General features: G+C 44.0%; 1 protein-coding gene across 3 annotated transcripts in view; it reads right to left on the minus strand.

Annotated features, from left to right (window-relative positions):
• PHKB (phosphorylase kinase regulatory subunit beta) overlaps positions 1–25,328 on the minus strand; it is a 122,766-nt gene that overhangs the window by 48,013 nt on the left and 49,425 nt on the right. For all 3 annotated transcript variants that reach the window (XM_068121135.2, XM_068121136.2, XM_078780556.1), the window contains 7 exons: positions 23,816–23,896; positions 23,551–23,666; positions 13,542–13,605; positions 2,713–2,808; positions 1,184–1,381; positions 852–909; positions 682–759 (listed from right to left, as the gene is read on the minus strand). In XM_068121135.2, the coding sequence (XP_067977236.1) occupies positions 682–759; positions 852–909; positions 1,184–1,381; positions 2,713–2,808; positions 13,542–13,605; positions 23,551–23,666; positions 23,816–23,896 (691 nt within the window). The remainder of the gene's footprint in view (positions 1–681; positions 760–851; positions 910–1,183; positions 1,382–2,712; positions 2,809–13,541; positions 13,606–23,550; positions 23,667–23,815; positions 23,897–25,328) is intronic.

The following is a 25,328-nucleotide window of genomic DNA, read 5'->3' on the forward strand; positions in this document are numbered from 1 at the left end:
CCCGGTTGATCGCTGAATTAATGCCAGGAGGGTTGACTCAGCCTGTCATCCTTCCGAGGTCGGCAAATTGAGTACCAGTTCACTGGTAATTCTCTGTGTGTCGCAAGGGGCGACCAACAGGGTTGGCGGCAGGAAGGGCGTCCGGCCATAAAACATCGCTTCAAAAAGGGGACCACAGTGCCCAAAAAAGGCCAACCCCTGCCCTGCGGGGAAAAATGGCCTCTAAAGGTGGGTTTGTTTTTTTAATCGGTTCCAAGAAAAAAATGCAAGTAGTGAGAAAGATGGTGACACCGTGAAAACTCTTGGAGATATACACTCGTCCTTCAGCAGGTTATGCGTCCCATTAATGGTGCATCGGTGATCTGGCTGAAAGAGTTGTGTATTGAAACTTTTTCCAAATACTTTTCTGTTCACTCCCAATAACATAATGATTCAATCACCATGAAGAGATAGTGGTGTCTTGGCTTCATCGGAAGCTGAGACCAGACTGACCCAGATCTACCCCACGTTTCTCAAAAAAAAAAAGGAGTTATCCTCCCCTTGAAATAATTAAATAAAATATAACATTTCAACCTATAAAATAGAGCTCTATCTATATTATCTATCTCTACCTATATTTCTACCTATTGATGGAATGATGTGTACAATTTCACTAAAGAGTATAACACTGCATAGACTAACCTGTTTCTGTAGCAAAAAGGAGTGGTTGTAGCAGATGCTGATATTCCTTTACCTGGTCAGGTAAGTCCCTGAATACACCTATGCACAGAATGTCGAGTTAAACAGCATATAGTATCAATTAAATGAAAAGAAGAATGATCAAACCTCATGAGATTCAATAAGGCACTTACCATCGATAATCATGTTGATGTAGAACATTGGAAATTCACACTCGATACCATCAAAAAGCTAAAAAATAAATACATGATAATAAAGGTAAATTAAAGAGACAGCAAGTGACCGAAAATAAATTCCAAATCGTCGCCACAAAAAAACGACATATTGTGGAACAGGAAAAACTATGTGCAAAATTGCTCAAGATGGATCAAATATTCCAAAATAATTATTCTCACTCAATCTCTTTCTGCATCCATTCCTTCATTTATTTTCAAAATCAAATTTTATCACCTGTTCACTTCCCTTGCGCATCAAACTCAAACGATTTCTATGCATTTCTGCCGACCTTGATTTCAGCAGGTCGATAATGGCGCCGTGTCTGGTCCTCGAGCGCTGTGCGGTAGCCATCCCGGAGGAAGCGACGGAAGCCGTAGCCGCCACGTAGCTTGCGTACAATCTTCTCCCTCGTCTGCGTGCATAATGCCTCGTCGTCGATCGCGAATGCTGGGTAGCCGATACATGGCAGCAACGCAGCATCTGTGTTCTGAAGATGAGTGAAAACAAACGTGCTGAATCTGGGCCTCGAGCCGTTGTGACAAACTGCCAAAAAAGCAACAAAACCAATACGCTTGATTATTTGTTGTTGCTGGTGTTGATGATGATGATGATGATGTGACTGTTCAATGATGCTTTAATACTCTGGAAATGTATCACTGTCCTTTCCTTTCCCCTCCCCTCTTCTCAAATATTATATTGTCTTCTCCCATAAGCTGAAATTACCTTCAGACACAACTAATGCTTTTGGCCCACTGTTCAAAGGAGTTCTGAGAATGAAAGGTCAGTCACAGTAAGATGAAGGATTTCTTCAGATCTGTTTCTCTCGGTATAATGAAGAAGTTCTTAAGAAGCTCCTCCCACATCTGCAGGGCATCATGCTCTTCTTCGCCTTCTCCCTCTCATGTTTAGCCAGTAAAGTGCATATCATCTCTAGTCTTTCACAGGAAGGGAAAAATTGACGGTCACAAAGATATCTTTACGTATTGTTGAGCTGCTATGTTTTGCCATGATGTGAACGTATGACCAAAAGCACACACAAACCACCATTCTATCTATTGTACAGTTGTATGTGATGTTGGCTGATAGGGGCTCCATTGATTTTTCACTCGAGAAAATGGCATCCAGGCATTTGTTGTCAATCAAGTTTAGATTACTGAAGAGGGCCCTCCTCGGAGTCCCATGTGACATGAACACCACCAAATGGTGTTCATGTCACACGTTTCCATTTATCATATAAATGTTAATGGTGTAGCTAAATTAGGTGCAGGTTATGGACAATCTGAGAAAGATAAATACAACATGCTGAGGAGTTATGGTGGTCGAGTCTCTGTTGGACAAAACAATCTCTCCAGGTTAGGGGCTGCTTTTCTTCTTTCCATCGTTAATCTTAAACTCTACTTTAAATTGACATTTTAGTCATCAGTCCAGCACTCTACGATGCCACACTTCAAAGATGCTTTAACAATGATATTGTTGTTGGTATTATTACGAGTTTACAAAACAAATACCTTTACTTTCTCCATATCAAATTGCAGGTTTAAATCACTTTTCAAAATCTTCAGCAATTTATATTTACAGAGATTAAATCAACAGGGGAAAGGGTAGCGAGAACAGAAAAGATCATCAGTTAATGTTGAAGACAACACAAGTTGATGAGGAGTCACCACCTTAAACGATTACAGGGGAAACAATATTGGATGGACTCAGGACTGGCCTAACAAAGTTTCAGCTACAATTCATTCGAGGATATCCCATAACCCGTTATGTACCAGACACATGACCTAAAACTTAGTTCAACAGCCCACTCCAAATACATACGTGTGAACGAGATTCGCGGGGTAGCAGGAATGACAATGTTTGTCGGTTGCGGACGTGAGCATCCAGATCCACAAAGATCACAGACCAGGAACAACCCTACATAAAGAGACAATAATATATGTATTTATACACACACACACACACACACACACACACACACACACACACACACACACACACACACACACACACACACACACACACACACACACACACACACACACACACAGTTCTCTAACCTTAAGCATCATCATAGTGTCACAATCACAATGAGCTCACTGCAACTCCTAGGGGGTCCTGCAGCATTTTAAAAGTCTTCACGGTCAGTTCGTTATGCCACAGATGAAGAAGATTGGGGATCTTTAGGATAACTTGGTGCTCATATCTGCTTTGGCCTGAACGTCTTTTTAGAATGCAGGTAACTAAACCCCCTAGCTGGTGTACTACGCCAACAGATCGAGTCCCATTATAGCAATTACTACACGATCTGTGAACAAGTGTCGCCTGCCAACCAAACACATTTTCTTCTGCATGACTACAGAACTGACTTTTTCGATATTTTAATCGTGACTACAAATTGTAGGCCTCTGGTTGTGGTATTGTCTTACCTTATACAACTAGTGTGTGTAATATATTTGCAAATGATTTTGAAAACAAGAAAAACTGGATAGAAAATACAAGAAGCTGTGCGTGCGTCCATCCAAGTCCTACACATTGGTTATTGGTTGGACAGCTCGTCTGATCCCACCCAAAATTTATATATATACATATATATATATACGTATATATATATATATACACACACATATATATATTAGGGTTATACATATATACATATATACATATATGTATATATATGTATATATTGTCGCGTGACTACCCTTGGTGAACACCGTAGGGTAACACGGATGACCGATTGCGAGACTTTACACTCCCGAGGCGAAAACTCAATGGCGGATTCAAGCTCAACACAAAGTTAAACGCGCGGGAGGCCAGACGCAACGAGCTCCACAGCCTTATCTATTAAAATGAAACACCCAGGAAACTGCGTTCAAATATGTACAGAAAATAATATAAGGATTTATTATTGAAAAGTAATAACAGTGAAAAAAAACACGCGCCGGTAATACTAATAACTAAATCGGGACGTCCCCACACGACTGATATCAAACACAAAACGAGGGAGATTAATTACGAAAAGAACACGTCACGTCGTTCAAAATGTACGCGGATTCGGGCTTATCTGGTCTTTCGTCGTCTTTGTGGCTGCCGTCCAACACCGCTCCTTTCGGCCCGATCGCACACCTCGCTCCAAGTTCCACGGCCCTCTGCGTCCGCCTCCAAGCGCCACCAGGCCTCGTCGGTCCAACGGCCCACACACACCACGAGCTCCTTTGCTCCAACGGTCCACCGCAGGGCTGCACGAAGCAACCAAAACCAAGTGCCAACTGCCAACTGCAACGAGCTGTGGTCACGAATGTTCAACGAACCGTGTCCTGTGCCAACTCCGACGAACTGTGCAACGAACCGTGTCCTGTGCCAACTGCCACGAACTCTGGTACGGAACTGTAACAACGAACTCTGCGACTCAACTCTCTCAACTCTGGACTCCACTCGAACTCCTCTGGACTCACTCGAACTCTGGACTCCACTCGAACTCTGGACTCCACTCGAACTCTGGACTCCACTCGAACTCTGGACTCCACTCGAACTCTGGACTCCACTCGAACTCTGGACTCCACTCGAACTCTGGACTCCACTCGAACTCTGGACTCCACTCGAACTCCCGAAATGGCGTCCGACCGTCGCCTATATTGGTGGCCGATGACATCACATTGGCGCGCTCCTCAGCCAATCATAGCCTCCCAACTCGCCCAGGTCACGCCCTCTGCGGCATGCGACTCCTGACATCTCCCGTCCGTGACCCCGCGGTCCTGGTGTAACACGTGCCAGCGAGGTTGGTAGGCCTTTGAGGTGCGCAGGCGAGGTTTGTAGGCCTTGGAGGTGTAAACGGTGGCGGTGTATTGTGGCGGTGTTCTTGGCCTGGTGGTGCCCATTTATTACGAAGTCAATGTCAGGGAAAGGGAATTATTTAATGTTGCACTAAGGACCTAACTAATGTTTATGTGGTTTGCAGTGCCATAAAGGACAAAGGTTTGATTACTAGGTGATACTCACAGGGGCGTTACCTTTAATCCCTCACTATTTAACACTCGAATCTCCAGGTAGATCCACACTCATACATCTTACCCCGACAACCGCCTGAACATCAATAACTTATTACATGTAGAGTCCCTGTCACGACAGCCGAATACCTACCTATTCAGATCTACCTAGCTCTAGATGTTGCATTACCAAATTCATAACACAGCCCCCCCCCTGGAACCGTAGCTCCTGCAAGGTTCACCGCAGGGCTACCATTCCAGCCTTAACACTTACTGTCACACACTTAATTAACCTATGAAATAAATCAGGAAGGGCTGTGGGAAGTGAGTCGGACTACCTACCTACACTTCCTTAACATGCTGAACCCCTTAACCATCATGCAAGTATGTACATCTTCTTCGTTGTTCCTGTGGAGGGAGGAAACAACAACACACAACACTAACTTAACCACAAAACTTAACCATCTTTCCAAAACTCAAAACTCTAACCTTTGTACATACCCCGGTCTACAGACCGCGTCCCCCGGTGGATGCCACAAGACTCAACCTTACCTGCGGGGCCATCCCCAATGCATCCCCCTAAATTTCCTCGGGCCCTGTCCAGATGTTACAGGTGAGTGACACGGCTCGGTGGATTTCGCCCACATTCATGCTACACAGACCCCTTAACCACTCATTCTCATTCCATAGGTCATCAAGGCATTGCAAAAATCAACAAAGCACTTATTCCCAATACACCCCCTGCAGGACCATGGCATTGATGTCATTCACGTGTGTGTGCATTCCTCAACTAGGCAGCGGGGAGGTACCGCACAAAAAGATGGTGGGGGCGCATCAGGCTGTGGTGCCCGCAGTCCCAAAAACAAGTCAACCGACTTACAAATTCATTGCCCCCCCCCCCCCTTTACCTCTTGGCCCCGTGACAGCCCAACAGCCCCTTTCCGCCGTTACCTCGCCGGTGAGGGTCTCCACACACACCAGGCTCCTTTGCCTCCTGCTTTCGCGCAGCAACACGGGTCACCGGGGGACTTCCTCACCCCGCGGCGCCCAACCAGACCCTCCACCGACGAGCTCCAATTTCCAGTTACCACCGGCTGCCAGGGGTAATTGCCGCAGAGGGGGGCCCGCAGGCATCGCTCCTCAGAGCTTGCTCTGTACCTGCGGACACACACACCTTCCCCACCCATGGTCCCCAAAACACACTTCCTCCCCCGCTGCCATTCAATTCTCCACACAACTCAGCACAATTCAGTACAATTCATAGATGGTGTAAAAGGTGTTACAAGGCTTGCCATGGCCTGCCAATGTGAAATCCCATTCACAGTTCGAATCATTAAATCCTTACACCTTTCCATTAGCACATTTCCAAAAAGCACAATTTATCGCCCCTCATTATCTCCAATAATCATCACTCACTCTCCAGGTTCCACTCTCACGACCACATCAAAACACCTAACCACAATACAAAAACACACGCCACCCACAAGACACTGTGGCTCCCATTCCATCCCCTCACCGGCCATGTCATCACTCTCACCCGCCTCCCAACTCCAAATTACATGTCCCCAATTTCCCAAAGCAAATCCTGAAGCCTGGGACAGTACTCCTCAAAACACTCACCTCAAGTGCAGGTAGTTGCAGGTTGGTCAGGTCCAAGAGTGTCATCCATCCTTCACAATCCCAAAATTTCACATTGGGCCTACCAAATACTTCCAAATTTCTCTTTTGTCCCCACTACACTGGCAGGTATGTGGATCCGCATCCAACGGTGATCATCACTACACAACTACCTGTGGCCACGACAGCTCTGCACCTCTACCGTGCAAGGGTCACCGGGACAAGGTGAGCAGTCAAAACGCCAACATGGCCCATGAGTGTCCATAAGGGTGCGACCCACCATCCATCCTTCGGCCCCCCTGCGAGGAACACAGCTGCAGCAGCCCCAGCTGGCCAATGTGGTGAGCACTTGCTGCCACAACACACACTACCGCACACACAACCTCGGCCCTGGGGGGCACGGTCGCAGTGCGTGGCATCCCTACAGCCACGTCCCCTGCACCTCCCCATCATCCCCCAGTCCGACTACAAAACTGCAGCCCCCCCAGTGCTCACCCACACTTGACCACACCAAGGTCCAGTCAACAGCCATGCTCCACCAGGAGACCCACCCAGAAGACATGGTCCACACACCTCGGACACGCACAGCACCACATTGACCCTCAGGCTACACAACTACATCCCCATCATCCCGCGTCCCAAATATCAGCACAGTTGCCCCCGCAACCAGTTGAAAGCTGTGTCTTGCTACCCTATTAATTTCATCACAGCCTCCAACACTTTGGTCTACACACCTGGATCAATAATGGCGTCACTGTACAGTGTCCACCATGGCATTTCAAAATCCACCCTTAAATTTCCATCTAACCCACAGATTACCCATGCCAACCATTTGTCACATTTCACTAACCTCACCAAAGAAGGATGCTTTGCCATACACATGCCAGCCGAGCATGGCCCATATGCTCGGCTCGTTACACATCTCCCGATTCACATCCCCATGGCTCTCTTCCCAACCCGAGAGTCCATAAATCATAACGGAGCATCTGTGGAAGGTCACTCACACCATCACGTTCCACAGATGCCCCAATGGTTGTCCGGCAGGCTATCTCCATCCCTGTCCATTCGGTTTGACCCGCGTCCATAGACCAACCACCATGCCAGGTCACCACATGCTGGTTGTCCCAGAGTCTCAGGGAGAGGGTGTCAGGTCGCATGCCCGGGTGATCACTACATCAGGCCCAAGCTGGCCATCTGCGGTGCCACCACCAAAGCGCGACCCACAACACCTCCCCCTAGTGGTCCTCAATATTTGCCATCCCAGGCTTGAGAAACCACCTCGGACCTCCCTGGAGGTCTTAACCCCCACCAGGGTCCGGTGACCCTGCCGGCCCGAGCCACCAGCTCGGACGGCGCCCCGATGGACAAGGGACGCCACACTCCACCAGACCCCCCGTGGGACCCAGCTCGTACCTCGACACCCAAGGCTGGACCCCACGTCCAAATCTCGCCATCACAGCCCCCCAGCTGGCTGGCATACCCAAATTTTGAAAGGGGCAACTTTGGCCCGAGGCCATCACCCATGACCTCTCCATGTCCAGATCCCGCAGCCCGGGGACCAATCCCCCCCATGGCTGCTCCAAATCAAGTTCCCATTGTAATTTTATTTTAAATTTTATTTTACAAATTTTCATTCCCACTGCCAAACCGCAGCTGCAGGGAACAACCTCTACCACCGGTTGTTCTGCCCCTCCCTGCAGTTGATCCAAATTCCCTACAGGGACCAAATCTCCAGAAGCTCTATCTCCCGATCCTCCAAGATCCAAATCCAGCCCGGAGCCAACACACTCCCCCAACTGGTTGTCCAATTTTGGAGCCTCTGTTTCCAAATAGCAGTGTACAGTGAGCGTCCCCTCGGTCATTCCAACCACCTCCTCGGACCAACTCACCTCTTCCCCCAGACTCCTTTGGGCCTGAACAAGCTCTACCTCCATGGGACTGTCACAGGTCTCCAGCCGCTGGATCAAATCATCCTCATCATTACAAATCATTCCTGGCCCCGCCAGGCTTTGATCAATATCCCCAATAAATACCCGGTCCGGCTCTATCGCATGGACCCCCAAAAACTCTACCCCCTCTTGCTCCGCACCACCGCCCTGGTGCTGCACAATTCCAAATTCATCCCCCGGTTGGGGTGTTGTGACATCCACACGGTCCCGATAAACAACCAGGCCAGAATGTGGGAAACATTCCCCATTACAACTCTCACATTCCAAATTTCCTTCCCCGCTCACCTGTGGACTCTCCACGTTTACCTGCAGGCATTCCCCATCTACCTGTACACATTCCCCATCCACCTGTACACTTACCACAATTGCCATTTTCTTTGCCAGCCCATCAATTTTAATACTCAATCGATCACTCATTTCCTTCATTCCTTCCCTCCATTCCTTCCCCTGTGACTTCATTTGTTCATTCAATTCCCGACTGGCTCGCTCACTCTGTGCATTCATGTCTCCCATCTGCTTTCCCATTTTGTTTTCCAGCCCATCAATTTTAATACTCTGAGCATCCATTAATTCCTTTAAAAATTTCATTAAAGCCTGGTCGTCTCTCGGGGCCGTCCCATTTGTTCCCGACTCCCCGGTAGGGGAGGGGGATAAGTTGGTGCTCGGGACGAGGGAGGTTCCAAGGCTCACCTCTGCATCAAATTCCCCTATTTCCGGCTCACTCCCGACGCTGACGGAGGCCTCGCTGCGTACTTCCATCTCATCAATTTCCGACATCCGCTTTCCGGAAGATTGTTTCCCGCGCGCGTATTTATTTTAATAATTCCTGAAACAATTTAAATTTGACGAAGACACGATATCGCGCTCCGTTTGCCCGATTGATTATTAAATTTCTCCGCCTCGACTATAAAAATTTTGCGTTCGAACGTCGGGCGCAATGTACGCCCGACCGTGTCGATGTCTCCCCGCGGACAAAAAAATTTGTCCGACCGTGTCGATGTCTCGCCGCGGACAAAAAAAATTTGTCCGACGGGTTCAAATCCCACTCCTGACACCACTTGTCGCGTGACTACCCTTGGTGAACACCGTAGGGTAACACGGATGACCGATTGCGAGACTTTACACTCCCGAGGCGAAAACTCAATGGCGGATTCAAGCTCAACACAAAGTTAAACGCGCGGGAGGCCAGACGCAACGAGCTCCACAGCCTTATCTATTAAAATGAAACACCCAGGAAACTGCGTTCAAATATGTACAGAAAATAATATAAGGATTTATTATTGAAAAGTAATAACAGTGAAAAAAAACACGCGCCGGTAATACTAATAACTAAATCGGGACGTCCCCACACGACTGATATCAAACACAAAACGAGGGAGATTAATTACGAAAAGAACACGTCACGTCGTTCAAAATGTACGCGGATTCGGGCTTATCTGGTCTTTCGTCGTCTTTGTGGCTGCCGTCCAACACCGCTCCTTTCGGCCCGATCGCACACCTCGCTCCAAGTTCCACGGCCCTCTGCGTCCGCCTCCAAGCGCCACCAGGCCTCGTCGGTCCAACGGCCCACACACACCACGAGCTCCTTTGCTCCAACGGTCCACCGCAGGGCTGCACGAAGCAACCAAAACCAAGTGCCAACTGCCAACTGCAACGAGCTGTGGTCACGAATGTTCAACGAACCGTGTCCTGTGCCAACTCCGACGAACTGTGCAACGAACCGTGTCCTGTGCCAACTGCCACGAACTCTGGTACGGAACTGTAACAACGAACTCTGCGACTCAACTCTCTCAACTCTGGACTCCACTCGAACTCCTCTGGACTCACTCGAACTCTGGACTCCACTCGAACTCTGGACTCCACTCGAACTCTGGACTCCACTCGAACTCTGGACTCCACTCGAACTCTGGACTCCACTCGAACTCTGGACTCCACTCGAACTCTGGACTCCACTCGAACTCTGGACTCCACTCGAACTCCCGAAATGGCGTCCGACCGTCGCCTATATTGGTGGCCGATGACGTCACATTGGCGCGCTCCTCAGCCAATCATAGCCTCCCAACTCGCCCAGGTCACGCCCTCTGCGGCATGCGACTCCTGACATCTCCCGTCCGTGACCCCGCGGTCCTGGTGTAACACGTGCCAGCGAGGTTGGTAGGCCTTTGAGGTGCGCAGGCGAGGTTTGTAGGCCTTGGAGGTGTAAACGGTGGCGGTGTATTGTGGCGGTGTTCTTGGCCTGGTGGTGCCCATTTATTACGAAGTCAATGTCAGGGAAAGGGAATTATTTAATGTTGCACTAAGGACCTAACTAATGTTTATGTGGTTTGCAGTGCCATAAAGGACAAAGGTTTGATTACTAGGTGATACTCACAGGGGCGTTACCTTTAATCCCTCACTATTTAACACTCGAATCTCCAGGTAGATCCACACTCATACATCTTACCCCGACAACCGCCTGAACATCAATAACTTATTACATGTAGAGTCCCTGTCACGACAGCCGAATACCTACCTATTCAGATCTACCTAGCTCTAGATGTTGCATTACCAAATTCATAACAATATGTATATATATATATATATATATATATATATATATATATATATATATATATATATATATATATATATATATATATATGACGGTCGCCATGTTGGTGCTTACTGCTATACAAAGTCAAATAAATCTTTGGAGTTGTGATATTCATAATTGCCATGCCCTCCCTATAAATTTTCCCTTCAGTGCAAAATGACCAAAGCGATAGTTAAAAGGATTTTGAGTTGATAGGCGTCACGGGGTTCACAGGTTTTTGCTATTATTTCTGACTATTTTCTGTTAAAATTGTGAGTTGAACAGGTGACCGTGACGAGTTTCTGTGAAGTCAGTGCTAGCATGACAGGGGTGTGGAATGCATGAATGAATGAATGATCGTTTTAAGGCCATTTTCCCCGCCAGAGCAGGGGTTAGCCTTGCGGGCCCCATGACAATCATGGTTCCCTGTTTGAGGCAATGTTTTTATGGCCGGATGCCCTTCCTGGTGCCAACCCTTAGTCGCCTCTTACGATGCGCAGGGATACGGTGTACCTATTCTAAACCGGGGTACACACCGGGTGTGGAAAGTGTTAAATATTCAGCTGTGACATTTTCATGTGGAAATGCCCGTTTGCTTTTACGAGAAGGATGAGTGTGAAAGGTGGGGGGCGGGGGGCATGGGGTGGGGGTTGAGAATAAAGATGGGACAGATTTGGAAGGAGGAGGTTGAGGCTTTAGGGAGGTCGAGATTTTTTTTGGGGGGGAAGGGAATTGATGCCTTAGACTTTAGAGTTTGAATGGGGAGATTGAGGACTTTGGTTTGAGGGGTGGGGAGGGGGGGTGGGGAGGGACAGCAAATATGTGGCTGAGTTGGGAGGGGAGGTTGAGTCTTTGATAGGGTGAGTGTTGGTCGCGTGTACACAACATACCACTGTACATGTCATGCATAACATGTGTGTATACAATACAACATGTGCACAATATGTATATGTGTATGTAACACATAAAAATAATGTGTGCATACAATACACAGCATATGATGTCACATAAAACAAAACATGCCAAAGCAAAACCAAAACCAAAGCCAATGTAACATGACATGTGTTTAAACCATAATCGTGCATGTGTACATGCAAATCATGACCCATGCAAGTGTGTGTGTGTGTGTGTGTGTGTGTGTGTGTGTGTGTGTGTGTGTGTGTGTGTGTGTGTGTGTCACTGCCACTGGTCCTCATCTTTGTCAGGCTCCCCTTCCACTCGGGTCAGCCAAATCTCAGGCCCCTCTCCCACTGGGGTCCACCAAATCTCATGCTCCCCTCCCACTCGGGACCACAAAATCTCAGGCCACCCTCCCTGTGCATGTGTACATGTCATGCTCGACAGATTAGAGTTGGCAAAACCAATTAATGCACGGGTGCCTCCTCCTACCACCACCAAAACTGGCCACGAAGGTGGTGTTTTTGGAATGTTACTGGATCTCACAGAGCACAGTTCCTTGCAGGCATAACATGGCACAAAGGGAGTCACAAAATCCTGGGGTTTCACTCTCAGCATGATGAGGTCAGAGAAACACAGCAAGCTGCCAGACCAGGCCGCTGATGATCCACACATCTTAGGGTGCCACATGCACAGCCCTCCACCACACCAAAGCTGCCGTGCACTCCGAAGCCGCCACATGTGAAAGGAATCCTCGATCTCACCTCGCTCTCTCATCCTCAACTGACGGAGCTCTACAGGAGGAGGTCCGTCAAAGCTCGGGCCTTCCCACCCGGTAGCACAGGGCGCATCAAGCTCCTGAGCCAGGCCGCCAAAACACACATCGGAAGGAGCGACGCCAACCACCTCGTGCATATCTCTTCTATCTGTGTGTTTGTGTGTGTATCACTGTAGGGGGCTGATGTAATTACCCTACAGGTAATGTGCTAGGGGAAATGAAATGCTTTATACTACAGTCATCTTCTGATGTAGTACAGGGTGATTGGTAATCATGCAAGCAATAGAAAGTGCCACATCTGCAAGCCTGTAAAATAATAGGTTTTGTATTGTTGGAGTGTGGTGAATACTATTGTGCCTGGAAGGAAAACATCACAGGACAAATGTATAGAAATAAAAGTTTTAGCTAGTGAACGGTACTCCATATGGTTGATTGCAACCCAATTTTAGGTTTCAACAGGGGCTGCATGCAAGACTGAGGACAATATGTGAAATTGTTACGATTGTCAAGAGAAGTAGTTGAGAAGAGCCAAAACTCTCCAAAAGTGATGTTAAGTACCCCAGGGCTTCGGATATATTTTCTACAGTCTACTCTACACGATATATGATGATCCTGTAGAGATCTTGCGAATGATCTAGCTGAAAGTACAGGTGTTAACGTTTCTTTGAAGAAATATCATTACAGATCCAAAATAAAATTCCTGTAAGAACTTGAGGCATGGATAATCACTTCAAATTACACTAGAAGCAACAATGTATAAGTAATACAAAAACCTCAAGAAAATGAAATTACTCTGTACAAATAGCGTTCAAAAACAAAATTAAACATGGATTGTGCAGTTAAAATCTTACCTGGTTCCCAAAGAGGTTAAATCCATTAATAGCCTCCAATGCAGCCTTTGCCAAACCAATGGAACTGCGGGAGAGTGAAAGAGAGAGGGAGCAGTACAAGTCATCCACAAAGGAAAGACCATCAATGACAAGCGTTACGCCTAGGTCCCCCGTCGGTGAAGTGATGTGAGTTGACAAAGTGGAAGATGCAAGGCGGCCATCTTGGATTTTGACGTGGCGACCCAATTTTCAATAGCGTTCTTCCTTATGTGTAGATACACCCACATACCAGATTAGAAGTTAGTAGTTCGTTTATTTTTCAAGATATTTCGCTCACAAGGTTCAGACATATATATGGTGGCGGCCATCTTGGATTTTGACGTGGCGACCCACTTTTCAATAGCGTTCTTCCTTATGCCTAGATACACCCACACACCAGATTAGAAGTTGGTACTTCGCTTATTTTTCAAGATATTCCGCTCACAAGGTTCAGACATACATGTCGTCAGACATACATGGCGGCGGCCATCTTGGATTTTGACGTGGGTTGCACCCGCACACCAAATTCGAATGCGGTCCTTCGCTTATGCACGCATGCACACACATACGCACGCATGGACGGACGGACACACGGACGGAGGGGAAAACCATAGTCCCCCTTTCGCTCTGCAGTGCGACGGGGGACAAAAAGGAAAGTACACGTTTTGGGGCAAGAAGCATCATGTGCAGAATTCTAACTACGATTTCAACATAAATTATGGGCTGAATAATAGCAACGAACTATCAGTTGTGGACTTACATACTGTGCACACAACACGCAAACACAAAATAAAATCCACAACCAACTCGGTCACATCATTATGATGCACAACTCTCTGCATGCACTTTTGCTGATTGTCACTTTGCATCCAAGTGCCACAGACCACAATTTCAATTCTATTCACAAGTATGAACGAATGTTGGAGAGGATGAAAGCCATCTGTTATTTAAATAAATACCTGAAATATATAATTCTCTGTTTCCAAAAGGGAAAGAGCAGTTGAAGTTCAGAAAATATCACTTACATTAGGGCGATAAACTAATATAATACAAGACCGCTCAAGCTCACATTGACCTTTGCAAGTTAATGCAACATAAACAGCTGTAATAAGTTTGAAAACGATGAGAGTCAATGCTCCTTAAGGTTGGTGCGAGCACAAATTTCAGCAATTTAATTGGTGTGTTTATATATTCAATAAAAAGATACTAAAATTGAAATTAATCTTGAAAAATATGATTACATGTGCAGTGATGAGACAGTAATGAATTGCTGCTCACTCATTTAGAGTTGATTTTGTTGTTAAAATTATATTGGAGGCAGTTTTTTTTTTCTTCAATAAATTTATTTCAGCAAGTTGATGGATCAGTATAAGTTCCTTGTTGCCTAGTAACCAGATGGCTGGGTGTAAAGGCCATCTGGCTGGTAGTGGCAAGTGAATGGAAATTTCCTGTTGCAAGGGCACATGCAATCTGCGTGCCAAATTAATGGGTAAACCACAGTCGCCATATTTATAATAGCGATATCATCTTCACACAAATATACCTTGTGGGTCACAAAGCAGTCATCAGAATGCGTAAGTAAACTGTGGCCAATGGGATAATTGCTGTGAGTCAAGAGCTCAACAAAACCCAGTGCACTGCATTTATAGCAGAGAAATGATTACAATCATTAAAGTGAGGATGATGGAAAAAACCAGAGAAAAACGACGTCCTGCAGAGCATGATACTTGCAAAAGCCACACCTCGCCCCCCCCCCCCCCCCCAGAAAGGTTGCCATGGACACATCAAATTGTCCATTTCATTGATATTAAAATTGATCTTAATCAAAGATCTATTTCTGGTCTTCATCAATGATCTCTCCGACTCTCTGGAAAATCCTCTCTATCTCTTTGCTGATGACTCCACTATCTGCCGCTCCATTCCTCATCCCTCAGATCGGCAGTCTGCAGCCTCCTCACTCTCTGCAGACCTGGACAAAATCACAGACTGGTCAAACAAGTGGAACATGTCTTTCAATTCTGACAAATTTCACACTCTTACAATGTCTCTCCGAAAGTACCGACTGGAAAACCCTCCCATCTACTTTCTCAACAATCCTCTCCAAGAAGTTCTATCGCTCAAACTTTTGGGTCTCACTATCTGCCATGATCTTTCCTGGGAAAACCACATTTCCAAGCTCGCCTCCAAAGCCAGTCGCTGACTGGGCATCCTCTGTCATGCGAAGTCTTTCCTTGGCACACCTGAGCTCCTCACCACATACAAGGCTTTCATCCGCAGCTCAATGGAATACTGTTCCCCCCTCTGGGCCGGTGCTCCTGCCTCACACCTAGCTCGGCTTCACGCTGTTGAAACTAAAGCTTTCAAAATCATTGGAATCTCTTGCAATGAAGCTAACTCCGAGGGCCTTTCGCTCATTCACCGCAGGCAGGTTGGTGGTCTTTCTGTCTTCTACCTACTCCTCTCCGGCCTTGCTCCCCCAGCTCTCTCTGTGCTCTGTCCCCCCAATATTCCTTCAGGTTGCACAAGATCTGCCTGCAACCCTCTTATGGTTAAACTGCCAAAATCTAGGCTCTCTGCTCACCTTCACTCTTTCATTCCTCTTTTCTCCCGCCTCTGGAACAAACGCCCCCACTCCCTTCAATCCCACTCCTCCCTCCAGGTCTTTAAAACAGCTGTTCACCACCATCTCCTATCTTCCCCCATCCAAAACCTTGATCTTTTCTACCCCCGCTAATTCACCCCAGATACACTTTTTTTTTTGAAATTCCAACTTCTTTCCTGGAAGTCCTGGCAGTGTTCATATGTCTTATACCTCTCCCACCTCCCCCCAAGCCCTCCCCCTCCCACATTTCTCTCGATGTCCCTGCTCTCAAATGTTGTGTTTGTGTCCTTCCCCCTTTCTCCCCATCTTGTCTACCGCTCCCCTTATTTTTTGTGTTTTATGTGTCGGTTTGAATTTTTGTGTAATTAATGTTTGCTCTTTCACGAGCCTCGATCTTGTATGCAAAAAAAAAAAAAAAAAAAAAAAGCTCGGGTCAATCGGATTAATATTCATTTTTCAGATGAAAATTCATATTAGAATTTTGACCTTGAGTTGACTTTTGACCTCAAAAATGGTTGGCTTACCAATTCAATGATGCAATATGTAATTGCTGTTTAATTATCAAGTTAATCGGATGAAAAGTGACGATTTGTCAGATGAAAACTTATGATTTCAGAAGTTTGACCTCGAGTTGACGTTTGACCTTAAAAATAGTTGGTTTACCAATTCATTGAGGTACTATGCAATTGCTGTTTCAATTTAAAAGTCAATCAGATGAAAATTGATGATTTTTCAGATGAAAATTGATGATTTTGGAAGTTTCACCTTGAGTTGACTTTTAAACCTTTTAAGGGTGTAGTACTGGTGAACAGGTGATTTTTTTTTTTTTTAGCTGAACAGTTTCCTTATAGTCTTATAAACAAGAATCATGCTATTAGAGGTCATAGAAGTACCCCTAATTATTGAAAAATTCAAATTTTTTAACATCATACATGCCCCTCAATAACCGGAAGTAGAATTATTTGTTATAACTTTAATTTGCATCATTCTTTTGGGCTGAAATTTGGACAGGATATTCAGAATATCACTTCCTTTAAAATGATGAAGGCTTTTGTTTATAGGAGTAGCCATTGTGGATTTATTGAAGGACAACCAAGTTTTATCTGGTAATTGGCATAATTAGCTAATTAGTGAACATTTGACATAATTTCACAAAATCCTCTCATCAGGTAGTAGAGTAACACATGTATAATACATGTACCAAGTTTTGTGTGAAAAGAATGACAGGTGACATAGAAGATAGAAGTAGAAATGTGTTCTTTGTTTTTCCTTGTTTTTTATTGACGGTCTAATTTATGCAAATTATATGCATGTAATATGACAAAGAAGCGTTGAAACTGGTCTGAGTTAAAGCCAAGATTATATCTTTCAAGAAAAACTGAAAATTAGATATTAACTTGACTTTGTTTTTGTGTAAAGGCCTCTCAAAGGTACCTATGTAGTTTTCTCAATTTTTCACCAGTACTACACCCTTAACCTCAAAAATACTTGGTTTCCCAATTTATTGATTCAATATGCAAATGCTGTTCAATTTTCAAGTCAATCGGATAAAAAATGACAATTTTATAAAAATGACCTCAAGATGACCTCTGGCCTTTGACCACAATCAATAGGCCTCTTTCTTATGACCAACTCTACCATCTGAGGAAGTTTTGTGAAGATCGGTTTAAAATTGTGACCTGTAGGCAATTGACAGACATAGGGAATAATGCGCACAAGACCAATTTCGATTTTGCAAGTAAAAATCAATGAACATCAGAGAAGTAAAAGAAGACGTGTCTGGTGATTTGATGCTCAACGAAGAGTTTTCAATTCGATGCTCTTGATATGTATATAATTCACCTCGACTGATCAGTGCTTGTATAATGCAATACTAATAAGCAGTCAGTGTATGGCAGGAGAATGGTGTGATCGGGTGATCGGGTGATATGGCACGATCGAGTGAGATGTGCATGGAAGAAGTTTCGGGAACTGAGTGGCGTGCTGATGATGAGGGGAGTGTCGTTGAAGCTGAAGGGAAAGGTGTATGCTGCATGTGTGAGAAGTGTTATGATTTATGGGAGCGAGACATGGGTAATGAACGTAGAGCAGCAACGAAGGCTGGAAAGGGTGGAAATGCGAATGGTTCGATGGATGTGCGGAGTATCGTTGAGAGAGAGGAAGACAAATGATGAATTGCGAAAGATGATGGGAATATTGCCTGTGATTGATGCTGTGAAGAGGAACAGGTTGAGATGGTTTGGTCATGTATTGAGGAAGGATGAAAGTGACTGGTTGAGAAGAGTGATGGAAGTTAATGTAGAAGGAAGTAGAGGACGAGGAAGACCGAGAAAGACTTGGCTAAAGATGGTGGAAGAAGAAATGTGGGCAAGGGGGTTAACAAGGGGAGATGCAGAAAATAGGGCAAAATGGAGAAGATTGTCATGGGGACCGCAAGGCTAACCCCCGCTCTAGCAGGGAACATGGCCTTAAAATGCATGTTGTTGTTGTTGTTGTTGTTGTTGTATGGCAGGAGAAATGACCAAATGAAGCAGCACGCTAAACAATAATTCCCTGGTATTAACAGAGCTGAGCACTTAATATCAATTTCGGAATTTAAAAAAAATCGCTCAACAGTCAGTGGCATCTAATTCAATTCAATGACGCGAGAGGCAAGATAATAGATAAACAGGCCAAATCAACCTGACATGCTTGTCATGATTTTTATTATTTATGATTTTTTATTTATTTAAATTTATCTCGTTCATTCACCTCCCTGTGTCTATCCAGTCTTGTTCTTCTACATAATCTTCCAGGACTGCAACTCAACACCACATAATGCTCTCTCCCATATCTGTCAAACAATCTCTTCAATTATTATTGTCGACTCTGTTCACCGTGTACCTGCAGCTCTGCATCTCCATGCTGTTTTTATTACTTGGCAATTTTTTTTTTTTTTTGCAAGTATGTTGATCACTCCGGTTTGTGTGTGTGTGTTTGTGTGTTTGTGTGTTTGTGTTTGTCTGTCTGCTCACTTACACTTGCCTACAGGTCACAATTTTAAACCGATCTTCACGAAACTTTACCAAATGGTAGCGTTCATGGTCCCACAAAATCCTATATATTTTTGGGGTCAAAAGGTCAACATAGGCCAAAGGTCAGCCACTTTGTTCGAATTTCTAAAATCCTCATTTTTCATCCGATTGACTTGAAATTTGAATAGGATATACATATCGGCGAACTGAATTCAACCACCAACTATTTTTGAGATCAACATCGGCTAAAAGGTCAACATAGGCCAAAGGTCAACCACTTTTTTCAGATTTCTAAAATCCTCAATTTTCATCGGATTGACTTGAAATTTGAATAGGATTTACATATCGGCTTACTGAATGAATTCAACCATCAACTATTTTTGAGATCAGCGTGGGCCAAAAGGTCAACGTAGGCCAAAGGTCAACCACTTTTTTTTCTTTCCTAAAATCCTCAATTTTCATCTGATTGACTTGAAATTTGAAGAGGATTTACATATCGGCTAACTGAATTCAACCACCAACTATTTTTGAGATTAGCTTCGGCCAAAATGTCAACATAGGCCAAAGCTCAACCACTTTTTCAAATTTCTAAAATCCTCAATTTTCATCCGATTGACTTCAAATTTGAATGGGATTTACATATCAGCAAACTGAATTCAACCACCAACTATTTTTGAGATCAGCATAGGCCAAAAGGCCAACATAGGCCAAAGGTCAACAACCATTTCAAATTTCTAAAATCCTCAATTTTCATCCGATTGACTTGAAATTTGAATAGGATTTACATATCGGCTTACTGAATGAATTCAACCATCAACTATTTTTGAGATCAGCGTGGGCCAAAAGGTCAACGTAGGCCAAAGGTCAACCACTTTTTTTTTCTTTCCTAAAATCCTCAATTTTCATCCGATTGACTTGAAATTTGAAGATGATTTACATATCGGCTAACTGAATTCAACCACCAACTATTTTTGAGATTAGCTTCGGCCAAAATGTCAACATAGGCCAAAGCTCAACCACTTTTTCAAATTTCTAAAATCCTCAATTTTCATCCGATTGACTTGAAATTTGAATGGGATTTACATATCAGCAAACTGAATTCAACCACCAACTATTTTTGAGATCAGCATAGGCCAAAAGGCCAACATAGGCCAAAGGTCAACAACCATTTCAAATTTCTAAAATCCTCAATTTTTATACAATTGACTTGAAATTTGAAAGGGATATACACATCAGTGAACTGAATTCAACCAACAACTATTTTTGAGATCAACATCGACCAAACGGTCAACATAGGCCAAATTCCAACCACTTTTTTTCAAATTTCTAAAATCCTCAATTTTCATCCAATTGACTTGAAATTTGAAAAGGATTGACACATTGGCTAACTGAATTCAACCACCAACTATTTTTGAGATCAACCACTTTTTTTCAAATGTCTAAAATCCTCAATTTTCATCCGATTGACTTGAAATTTGAATGGGATTTACATATCAGCAAACTGAATTCAACCACCAACTATTTTTGAGATCAACGTAGGCCAAAAGAGCAACAAACGCCAAAAGTCAACAACAATTTCAAATTTCTAAAATCCTCAATTTTCATACGATTACCTTGAAATTTGAAAAGGATTTACACATTGGCTAAATGAATTCAACCACCAACTATTTTTGAGATCAGCATAGGCCAAAAGGTCAACATAGGCCAAAAGTCAACCACTTTTTTTCAAATGTCTAAAATCCTCAATTTTCATCCGATTGACTTGAAATTTGAAAAGGATTTACATATCGGCTAACTGAATTCAACCACCAACTATTTTTGAGATCAACATAGGCCAAAAGGTCAACATAGGCGAAAGGTCAACAACCATTTCAAATTTCTAAAATCCTCAATTTTCTTCCAATTGACTTGAAATTTGAAAAGGATTTACACATTGGTTAACTGAATTCAACCACCAACTATTTTTGAGATCAGCATAGGCCAAAAGGTCAACATAGGCCAAAGGTCAACCACTTTTTTTTCAAATGTCTAAAATCCTCAATTTTCATCCGATTGACTTGAAATTTGAATGGGATTTGCATATCAGCAAACTGAATTCAACCACCAACTATTTTTGAGATCACCGTAGGCCAAAAGAGCAACAAACGCCAAAAGTCAACAACAATTTCAAATTTCTAAAATCCTCAATTTTCTTACGATTACCTTGAAATTTGAATGGGATATGCACATCAGTTAACTGAATTCAACGCACAACTATTTTTGAGATCAGCATAGGCCAAAAGGTCAACATAGGCCAATGGTCAACAACCATTTCAAATTTCTAAAATCCTCAATTTTCATCCGATTGACTTGAAATTTGAATAGGATTTACATATCAGCACACTGAATTCAACCACCAACTATTTTTGAGATCAGCATAGGCCAAAGGTCAACAACAATTTCAATTTTCTAAAATCGTTTTCATCCGATTGGCTTGAAATTTCAAAAGGATTTTCATATCACCTTACTGAAAGCAACCACCAACAATTTTTGAGGTCAACATAGGCCAAAAGGTCAACATCGGCCGAATTTCTAAAATTGTCAATTTTCATCTGATCAACTTAAACTTTGAAGACGGTTTGCATATCAGGTCACTGAATTCAACCACTAATTATTTTTTAGGTCAAAAGGATGCCCCACTGAGTGCCATTCCACTTAGTTCTGTTTTGCCAAGTGTCACTCCATGAGTGATTTTTCATATTGTATGTTTGTTCGTTTGTCTGTCCGCTCACTTATACTTGCCTACAGGTAACAATTTTAAACCGATCTTCACGAAACTTCACCGAAAGGTAGAGTTCGTGGTACGACAAAATCCTACATATTTTTGAGGTCAAAAGGCCAAAAGATCAACACAGGCCAAAGGTCAACCACTTTTTTCGAATCTCTAACATTTTCAGCCGATTGACTTAAAATTTGAAGAGGATTTACATATCGGCTAACTGAATTCAACCACCAACTATTTTTGAGATTAGCATAGGCCAAAAGGTCAACATAGGCCAAAGGTCAACAACCACACCTCACTCGGCTTCACGCTGTTGAAACCAAAGCTTTCAGAATCATTGGAATCTCCCGCGATGAAGCTATCTCCGAGGGCCTTTCACTCACTCACCGCAGGCAGGTAGGTGGTCTTTCTGTCTTCTACCGACTCCTCTCCGGCCTTGCTCCCCCAGCTCTCTCTGTGCTTTGTCCCCCAAATATTCCTACAGGTCGCACAAGATCTGCCAGCAACCCCCTGATGGTTAAACTGCCGAAATCTCGGCTCTCTGCTCACCTTCACTCTTTCATCCCTTTTTTCTCCCGCCTCTGGAACAAACTCCCACACTCACTTCAATCACACTCCTCCCTCCAGGTCTTCAAAACAGCTGTTCACCACCATCTCTTATCTTCCCCCATCCAAAACCTTGATCTTTTCTACCCTCGCTAATTCACCCCAGATCCACTTTGTTTGAAATTCCAACTTCTTTCCTGGAAGTCCTTGCAGTGTCCATATGTTTTATACCTTTCCCACCCCCCCCCCCCCCCACCTTCCCATGCCTCCCACCCCCCAAAGCCCTCTCCCTCCCACAGATCTCTCAATGTCCCTGCTCTCAAATGTTGTGTTTGTTTCCTTCCCCCTCTCTCCCCATCTTGTCTACCGCTGCCCATGTTCTATGTTTTATGTGTTGGTTTGTCTTTCTGTGTGATTAATGTTAGCTCTTTCACGAGCCTCGATCTTGTATACAAAAAAAAAAAAAAAAAAAAAAAAAAAAAACATTTCTAATTTCTGAAATCCTCTATTTTCATCCGATTTACTTGAAATTTGAATAGGATATACACATCGGCTAACTGACTTCAACCACCAACTATTTTGTTGATCAACATGTCATGTATGAGGTCAACATAGGCCAAAGGTCAACCACTTTTTTGGAATTTCTAAAATCCTCAATTTTCATCCAAATGACTTGAAATTTGAAAAGGTTTTACATGTCGGCTAACTGAATTCAACCAACAACTATTTTTGAGGTCAAGACAGGCCAAAAGGTCAACATAGGCCGAATTTCTAAAATTGACAATTTTCATCTGATTAACTTAAACTTTGAAGACGATTTGCATATCAGGTCACTGAATTCAACCACAAATTATTTTTGAGGTCAAAAGGATGCTCCAATGAGTGCCATGCTCCTTTGTTCTGTTTTGCCAAGTGTCACTCTATAAGTGATTTTTCATTTGTCTGTTTGTCATCTGTATATTTAGACAGGAAGATTGAAATGAACTTGCGAAATGGGGCATGGGTTGGTGAGGGATGGGAACGTTCCGTGCAGTGAAATTGGGGAAAGGCACAAAGAGCAATCCTTACCTGGAATGCAATTCCACATTTCCGTTGTTATATTTACTCCCACGTTCCCACATGCCAAAGTCAGGCACACGGTATGCACGTTCAACGCAAAACACCAAGTTCTGAACAAATGCTACCTGCAAAAAGAAGTTTTATTGTAAATGATTTTACAGTTTATAATAAAAAATAAGTGAAAAAACATTAAAAAGGAGAAAGCTGGGAGGAGGAGGGAAGGGGGCGTGGAACTAGGAAGATACAAATCGAAGGATCGGAAGATCTTTCATACCTCATCAGTGTTGTAGATTATTTGAAGGTCTGAGGCAATCATCTCAACAAGAAAAAGTAGAAAGAGGGAGAGTGCATCAATCTGACCCCAAAAAAACGAAAGGCCTTAAATTCTGCATTCGCAATTCACCGATTCTATCCATCATGCATCGTTATAACCAAAATAAAATTGATAATTAATCACCGTGTTCATGCTCCAAAGCATTCAGAGGATCTTGATCTATTTGTGCATTCATTTCCTGTTGAAGGTTCATTATGATCTCACGGGCTTAGAAAGTTCACATCTGAGAGTAGGAAAAGAGCCCAGAGATGTTTTTAAAAGGAATTTGCAGGTGCTGGGAAATTTAGGAAAATGCTCACATGGTGTGGTAACTGTATTGAAAGAGAAACCATCCTGAAAGCAGCTTCATGGAGTACTGCGCTGGTGCTCCTGATCACACCTTGCTTAGCATGACGCCATGGAAACAAAGGCCTTCAAGATCATTCGAATCACCTGTGCTAAGGCTGAGTATATGGGCCTATCGCTTTCACGTCGCAGACAGGTCGGTGGTCTCTCTATGTTTTTACACCTCGTTTCTGGTCGTTCACCCTCTGCCCTCTCCATGCTTTGTACCCCTGAGGTTTCTGCAGGTTGCACACACAGTCGTGGCCAAAAATATTGGCACCCTTGCACTTTTTTCAAAGAACTCACAATTTTCTCAAAAATAAGTTGAAATTGAAAAAGTATTTGGTCTCCACTATTCTTTATTTCACTGTTAATATTACAGAACCTTTGTTTTTGATTCAGAACTTAATATATCCTTTTAAATCAGAAAATAAAAAGAAATTGCATTGACAAAATTATTGACACCAGAGACTTGATATTTGGTAACACAGCCTTTGGACAAAATAACTGCAGTCAAGCGCTTCCTATAGCCATGAATGAGCTTCCTACACCTCTCTACTGGCAGTTTGGGCCACTCTTCTTGTGCAAACAGCTCCAGTTCTCCCAGATTTGAAGGGTGACTTTTCACAACTGCTGTTTTCAGATCTACCCCACAGGTATCCAATGGGATTTAGATCTGGACTCATTGCTGGCCACTTCAGAACAGTCCAGCGTTTTGTCTTCAATCATTCCTGGGTGCTTTTTGAAGTGTGTTTGGGGTCATTGTCCTGCTGCAAGACCTATGACCTTCGACGGAGACCCAGCTTTCTGACACTGGGTTGAACATTGCACTCCAAAATGCCTTGGTAATCTCCTGATTTCATGATGCCATGCACACATTCAAGTCACCCAGTGCCAGAGGCAGCACAGCGAACCCAAAACATCACTGAGCCTCCTCCATGTTTGACTGTAGGGAAGGTGTTCTTTTCTTTGAAGGCTTCAGTTTGTTTTCTGTAAACATAGAGATGATGTGCTTCACCAAAAAGGTCTAATTTGGTCTCTTCTGTCCACAGGACATTCTCCTGGAAGGATTTCGGCTTGGTCAGGTGTGTTTTAGCAAACTCCAGTTGGGCTTTGTTACGTCTCTTTC

The sequence above is a fragment of the Myxine glutinosa genome, chromosome 6 (genome assembly GCF_964187855.1).
Source record: "Myxine glutinosa chromosome 6, kmMyxGlut1.1, whole genome shotgun sequence".
NCBI classification, from domain to species: domain Eukaryota; kingdom Metazoa; phylum Chordata; class Myxini; order Myxiniformes; family Myxinidae; genus Myxine; species Myxine glutinosa.